General features: G+C 43.3%; 1 protein-coding gene across 1 annotated transcript; it reads left to right on the top strand.

Annotated features, from left to right (window-relative positions):
• The first annotated feature begins 4,521 nt into the window (after positions 1-4,521).
• On the top strand, positions 4,522-6,906 carry LOC145779038 (uncharacterized). The gene is made up of 3 exons (XM_082590620.1): positions 4,522-5,091; positions 5,163-5,358; positions 6,767-6,906. Exons 1-3 carry the CDS (start codon positions 4,522-4,524, stop codon positions 6,904-6,906), a joined length of 906 nt encoding a protein of 301 aa, XP_082446746.1.
• The last annotated feature ends 984 nt before the right edge of the window (positions 6,907-7,890 follow it).

Genomic DNA, 7,890 nt, shown 5'->3' with positions numbered 1-7,890 from the left:
GAACGTGGACTAAAGATAATTTTTTGGCAAAACCGCCCGGGGGGACCCATGGGGCCGCTGAAAGAGAACCTCATTATGATTATCAACGTGATTTTTATAGAGAGAAGGTTGTGAAACCGTCACAAACATGCCCCTTAACTGTAAGGAAAGATCTTAAAGGTGAGAGATGTAATTCACCACTAGTTAAAGATGATGGCCGTGAAACTAGACATGTTATGACATCCCCGCCAGGGCTTAATGCAAACAGAGGTGCTGAGGATCAACAAAACTGGTTCTATAAATATCATAATTGTCGCACTTTCTATGACAGGGCCGCATTGATCAACTATGACGGCAACAACATGCCATTTATATTTTTTAAAAACCGTATTGAATCACTAATGGAGAGTTGCCCATTTGAGGGAAATCGGCTGACTTTGCTACAGGCAGCCTGCGTACGTAGCGCCGCGCAAACCATCTCAAACTTAGCATCGGATACTTCTGGTTGGAGCGAAAAGGAAAGGATCGATATGTCGCTGGATCGCTTGTCCCAGCGCTTTGGTGTTAGAGGCGGATTTCTCGCGGAGCCGGAGATTCGGCGGATACGGCATGGCAATAAATTATCTGGGATGTCATCATCCTCAATAAAGGAATTCAAAGACGAGCTGGCTCAGTGTACCCTCTTCGCTAGAGCGTATAACCAGCGTCATCAGCTAGAAGGACGTTTTGTACTAGACTTAGCAGGTCGATTACCTGGATATGCGAAGAAAGACTTTTTGTACTATCTGAAAGAGCAATATGGTAGCACCGAGGAACCAAGCTTCCAAAGCCTAATGGATTTCGTAAATTGCGAAGAGACGTGTCGCTCTACGGACTTCGCCATACGCTTAATGGAGGAAGTCGTTGCTAGAAAAGATACAAAACGGTCGGCAAGTGATAATCACATTATGCGTATTCGTCAAACCTCAGCACAGCCTGTCAGAAATGTCACCCAAGGTAGCAGTCGCGGGTCTGGCTTTTGTTCTGGGAGCCGAGAAGAAACGTTTGGTAGCCGCTCTTTTGAGGGTACGAGGAAGGACATACTTTGTATCTATTGTGAGAGTAGGAATAAGCAAGAGCGTCACAGACTACCCAATTGTCCTGAGTTCCTAAACTTGACGCCGTCGCGACGCCGAGATGTCATCGCCACGACTGGTCGTTGTCTAAACTGCCTACGTCTAGGACACGAAGCAAAAAACTGCACCCAATCATGTAATTGTAGGCGCTGCGGCGAACATTTCCGATTTAAGCACTATTATCTACTGCACGACGCCTATGTGAATCCTCAAGGAACATCAGGCAATGGCAATGATCTTAGAACGGCACCTGCCGTCACTAATCGTAGCGTAAGCATCGCTCATAAGAGGGCAGTGTTTAATCGTGTCACGGCTGCGCGGGTCATAAACCCATCTAATGGAGAGACCACTCTGGTTTACTGTCAACACGACCCAGGCTCTCAGCTCACATTTGTTTCAAGCCGATTGGCTAAAGAATTGTATCTAAAAGCCACGGATAATGTATCCTTCCGCATGGACACTCTAGCAGGCAAACAAGAAATACACTCTGATCTGGTTAAATTTAATATCCAATCCTTAGTTACTGACGAACTGTATGGTGATGTGGAAGCAGTGGTAAATGCACCTTGGAGTGACCATGTCGAAACATTGCCGCAGCATCAAGACTTAAATAGGTTTTCACATTTCGATAATGTTGAATTGATTTCGTTACCTAACAAAATGTCGGTCGATATTCTAATCGGGAATGACCATGCTTACTTGATGCGAGTATTAGAAGAACGTGTTGGCATGACTCGGGAAGAGCCCCATGCTATTTTAACCCCACTGGGCTGGCTGGCTAGTGGAGGTCGAGGTTCTATGATCTCTGGTGATTCTAAAGTACGTCGTGTTGCCATTAATGGTAACGTCGCTGAGGAGTCACTTAGTCTTGACAGTTTTGATGCGCAGGAGATTGAAATCAGTCGTTTAAAACATGTAATAAAGGATTTAACCCTAACAGATGAAACGATAGAACTGTCCCGCAATGATGTCATAGCACAAAAATTTGTTGAGACGCAAATGAAAGTTGAAGATGGGAGATTTGAAATGCCCGTACCTTTAAAAACCGACTTTGAATTACCGGATAACCACTCTTTGGCTTTTGACCGTGTTCTGAGCTTACGACGAAAGGCTTTAAAGCAATTTGATGTTCGAATATTCTTAGTAGAAACAATGACTGAAATGCAGTCCAGTGAGTACATTGAGCCGGTAAAAGACGATGACTCATCAGCATGTGTGTGGTACTTACCATATTTTGTGACATCCCAAGCAAAAAAGCGAGTGGTATATGACGGCAAATCTGAGTTTAAGGGTAGGTGTGTTAATGATGTGATTTTGTCGGGCCCAGACATATTAAACCCTTTAACACAAGTTCTGGCTCGCTTTAGATTGGGAAAGTTTGGCCTAATGGCAGACCTAACCAAGTGCTTCTTCCAGATTCAATTACCAATGGAACAACGCGACTTGTTCCGTTTGCTGTGGTTTGAGAATAATGATATCGAAAAAGGCAAAGTAATTCCGTTTAGATTTTGTGTACACCCTTGGGGAATTAAAAGCAGTCCATACGTCGCCTGCTTAGCCATTCAAAAGATGATTGAACAAAACCCCACTGGAGCCAGTGACCTGACCCTGCGTGCCATTCGAAAAAATATGTATATGGACGATCTGATATTCTCTGGAAATAGCCTTGATGAGGTCAGTGAGATTGCTAAACAAGCCATTGACTTGTTCGATAGCCGAGGCTTTAGTTTGGTGAAATGGAGTGCCAACAAAGGGGCGTTGGATGTTTTGTCGGACTTTAAAAAAGAGATGCTGGCTTCCTCCTTTCGCGATGTCGACCTCGAAAAAGACGACACAGACTTACCAGTAGCAAAAACTCTAGGTTGTGTGTGGCAAACCGAGTCAGATTTATTCTTCATTAAGTGCTCTCTCCAACCTTTAGAGAAGTACACACGTCGCTCAATGTTAAGCCAACTTGGCCAAAATTTCGATCCACTAGGGTTCGGCGCTCCATTCTTCCTTAAAGCTAAGTTAATTCTGCAGCGTTTGGCTATTGAAGGCCTCGATTGGGACACCGAAGTGCCACAAAGCTACATAAAAGAGTGGAAGTCGTGGATTCATTCATTAGATTTACTAAAAGAATTGTCCATACCTAGATGGTATTTTGTAAACACAGAGCCGTGTTGTGCAGACGATGATATCGTATATCAGTTACATGGATTCAGTGATGCCTCCAATCACTCCTTTGCCTCCGTTGTGTATATACGTAGGCTGTGTAACGGAGTCCCTTGCGTATCCTTCGTTTTTGGCAAAAGTAGGGTTGTCCTCAAGCATCAAAGTGCATGGCCGATTGCCAGAAAGGAGCTTGTAGCCGCGCTTAATACTACGGAACTGTTAAACCAGGCAGCTAATGCACTACACCTGCCTGATCTTAGAAAACATTTCTGGTGTGACTCGAATACTGTCCTTCAGTGGATCAGAAATCCTGATTTACGATTATGCAAGTTTGTTACTCGTAGGTTAAATCGTATTTTACTCTTGTCAGAGGTGAGAGAATGGCATTTTTGTCCGACACATCTCAACTCGGCAGACGTTGGAACCAGACCGAATGCCATCACCAAAACAGGTTCCAGAGAGATGTGGTTGAGCGGTCCATCTTTTCTCATGCAGGAGGGCGAGGTCCCAACGGTGAATGGAGCAGATGCTGCTATTCGTAAAATGGAACTGTCGCCGGCGATAACGGTAAGTGAAAATGCAACTGCTGGCTCCATTAGCAAGATGATCGAAACCGCACCTACTTTGTACGTGTTGAAAAAAAGAGCCGCCTATCTTGTAGCTTTCACGGAGTTCATTGTATCCAAATGCAAGAAACATGGGTATGTAAAACCAAAGTTAAATGCATCCTATCTTGAGGACGCTTTAAATAGGGTTGTTTCTTACGTACAAAAAGTAGTGTATAGAGATTTGTTAAGTTGTGACGGCCTGCCGGAGTCGATCGATGTGGTAACAAAACGTCTTGCTTCGAGCGAAGCTGGCGCTGATAAACAGTGCCTGAAGGAGTTGCGCTCTCTAAAAAAAGTATCGTCCTTGTGTGGACACACGGGGGAGACTTCGTATTGAAGGTCGATTGAGTAAGTCTCCCGAAATAACTGTCGATGCGAAGCATCCTCTTATTTTGCCTTCGAGGCACGCATTGACACGGCTAGTTGTCCTTGACGCTCATTGTGATAGCTATCACTGTGGTGTGCAACAGACACTGTTATCTACTCGTCAACGTTTTTGGATTGCAAACGGTAATTCCTCGGTGAAACACTATTTGCATGACTGCGCTCCATGTGCCTTAGAGAAAGCAAAGCCTATCAGGCAGCTTATGTCGGATCTACCATTACCACGAACCACGGCCTATAACAAACCCTTCTTCAACAGTGGCGTAGATTATTTTGGTCCAATGACGTTTGTGGAAGGAAGAAGCCAAAAGAAAGCATGGGGATTGTTATTTACCTGTCTTGCGAGTAGAGCAATCCATGTGGAACTTGTGACGTCACTATCTTACAGTGAATTTGTTTTAGCATTTACCAGATTTGTAGACTTGCGTGGATCTATACGTAACATGTACTTAGATAACGGGACCACATTTCAAGCGGCAGCTAAAAGACTACCAGAAATTTTGGAGTCTTCTGAAATTCAAACTTCTTTGCGAAAAAAGGGAATTAACTGGGAGTTCATTCCTCCGTATGCCCCGGCCCAGGGAGGGGCCTGGGAAGCAATGGTCAAGCAATTCAAAATTGCCTTTTCCCACGTTATTGGGAACTCATCACGGAAACCCAACTTTGTTGAACTTCTTACATTTACTGGTAGTGCCACAAGAATAGTCAACGAAAGACCTTTAGTCCCTGTCTGTGATGACCCTAAGGATTCTACTGTTATCACCCCAGCCGCCCTCCTTAACCCATTCTTGAGCCCATTTTCATCAGTAGGAAATCCTCATGACCGAGATGAGTTACGGAGAGACTATACAGTAGGTACAACCTGGCTCTATCTCACAGTTTCTGGGAGAAATGGATCTCTTTCTATTTACCTTCCCTGCAGGGTAGAAAAAAGTGGGCCAGTTTGGTGGAAAACCTACAGCCTGGCCAATTAGTGGTGGTTGGTTCTCCAGAAGATATAACTAAGAGAGGAAGGTACCGTCTGGGGAGAGTCCATGAGATCATCCCCCAAATTAGAAAAGGAAAACCGATTGTCAGGCGCGTCAGGGTGGCAGTCTCAGTGGTGGATGAGGCATCGGGTGAGGTCAAAGTGGACCTGGTCCTAAGGGATATATCGTGCGTTGCTCCTGTGGGGAATGCTTGACTGCGTTCGGGACCCGGCCACGCCCTGGTCTGTTGTTAGCTGGTGTCGTCGAGGCATCTGTACCACCCTTGCCTTTCATTTAAATTTGTAGTGTATTGTAGATATGTACCGCGCAAATCTGTTATTAACCTGCGTATTTCTATGTGTCATCCGCAGGACTCCAATATGCGTAACTCAACAACATGTCTTAGTAACGTATGCTCTACAGCAATCTCAGTCATCGGCCTCGTTATAAGTAGCTAGTTAGTTAGGCCTACTGTGTAATGCATTTGATTTGTTTGCTATTGTGTGTTTCATGCAAATGATGTAAATGCTAACCGTGTAAGTATTCGCAAGCGATCTCAGTAATTTGCGTCATTATAAGTAGCTAGTTAGGTACTGTGTAGTGCGTCTGAGTTGTTTGCTACTATGTGTGTCTCATGAAACTAACGTAGATATTAATCGTTAATCGTGTAAGTATTCGCCAGGCCATTGTGGCCAGGGTGTCCAAGTGCCTTGCACTGCTATCAAAAGATAATCACCGTTTTTGTGTAGTTTTAATGTACATACTTTCTGTGTATTGCATGTCGGGAATCGACCCTTCTACTTCAACCTTTATTTAATTATGTGCCATAATTAGGGGCCGCAATGTTCCGGCGGGTCGATTGCCCTCTTGATTAGAATTGAAATTGTGATGAAATTTGTAACTTGGTTGGTTGAATTAAGCAACGTTGAATTTGCGTTCTTTCACCGTTATACGTTACGTGGCGCGCCTTCTGACCAAGACGTTTAATTTCTGATTGTCGCATTTGCCGCGTGCCGGGAGCCGTGGTTTCTGGAGAGTATTTGCCATTGTGTGTTGAGTTTCATTTCATTATCAAAAAAAGCAAGCTAGAGAAATGAATGTGTACCACGGATTTAAGTTGTCGTGTTAAAGCCATTGTAAGTTTATACAAAATCAGGTTTTTATCCCAACTCGCGCTCAATAAATCAAAAAACAACAAGAAACAATTGCAAGTATGATTCAGGCAGACCGAGGAGGGATTGTAGGTAGGCAGTGAGCACCTACTCATGTAACCACTACGAAAGACAAAACAGCACTATCCATCACACTTAACTTTTACTCAGCAAAACCATCCATTGATGACATCACTCGCATCGACTCAACTGACACTATATAATTTCTTCCATTTGTAATTTTGTACCGCAATATGGCTGATCAACGTTTGATAACCGTTTTGTAGCATATCGCTGAAAATCTTCAAGACAACCCATACGGTTGACGTGGCAAATCTTAGTTTTCACGTTGGGTGAACAGTTTTCGATGTTTTATTGTGTTACTGTATAACGTTTTTTCTTAACAGTGCTATTATCCCCACAAATGATGTCACACGCTGTGAACAACAGTGATGGACCTTCGAACCCCGGAAATGTTGCTAAACAACAACACAATCAATCAGTGACGTCATCCGCCGAACAGTCGACAGGCAGCTCATGTGATTAAAAGCTGCAAAACCTTGCGTTACGTTGTATTTTAATATTGTAATTACGTAACATTTTACTGTAGTGTTTGTGTATTTTTAACAGCGCCAAGCTGTTGTGCTGAGACGAATGGTCTTAAGGATTGTCCACTCCACCATTCGTCCATTTGTTTATTTTGCAGTCTTCAGAAGTCACAGCAATGTAGGCTATTTTTGTTTGTTCTAATACATGTGACTGTTTAATCAACCATGCAGTTCCTTGCAGGAAAGTTGCAGCTTCTTCCAGTAGGCCTATAGCTATTTCAAGTACTTTGGAATGAGGTGCACCTCAGCCACTGCGGCAATTCTTGGATGTCTGGCCATACAAGCTGGTCAATCTGCTTTTCTAAAGTAATACGAAATCGTTGTCTTTTTCTGCAACTGTCTGCATTTCTTCCAATGCAGAACCAGACAACCAGTGGTTGTCAATTTCAACCTTTCTCTCTGTATAAGTTGTCTGCTCAATGTTTTTGTTTTATTGTGTATGGTTGAAGTGACTGCAATTGAGAGTGTGGCATGCAAACGGTTGGCATGGCATGTTACTAACCTAATTAACCTATGATGGGCAAGCATGCATATGCCCACGAAACATTAGTTTACATACTGTATGAAACAACCGCATGGTTTTGAATAATGTACTGCATCTTTTTTATTTCTGTGTTTTGTTTGCAGTTGCTGAACGACTGTTCAGACTTATGAACATTTACGATTTTGTGAATGGTATTTAGACCTGTCGATGCCTATGTTCTTTTGTTTTAATTAGTTTTGTTTGCCTTTCAAATCGTATCTTTACATTTTGTACAGGTCGACTTATAAACCAAGACGCTAAATATTTCAAAGTTGAACTTGTAATCAATTTGCTTTGCCTTTTTCAGAAATCTTACATCATATTCATGAACACCAGAAGGACGTGATTATGCGTACTGCCGCCTGAAACCAAAAAAATGCTCCAGAGCCACCTGCACTCG

This window comes from Aplidium turbinatum, chromosome 10 (assembly GCF_918807975.1).
Source record: "Aplidium turbinatum chromosome 10, kaAplTurb1.1, whole genome shotgun sequence".
NCBI classification, from domain to species: Eukaryota; Metazoa; Chordata; class Ascidiacea; order Aplousobranchia; family Polyclinidae; genus Aplidium; species Aplidium turbinatum.
This window is presented reverse-complemented; position numbering and strand designations above follow the sequence as displayed.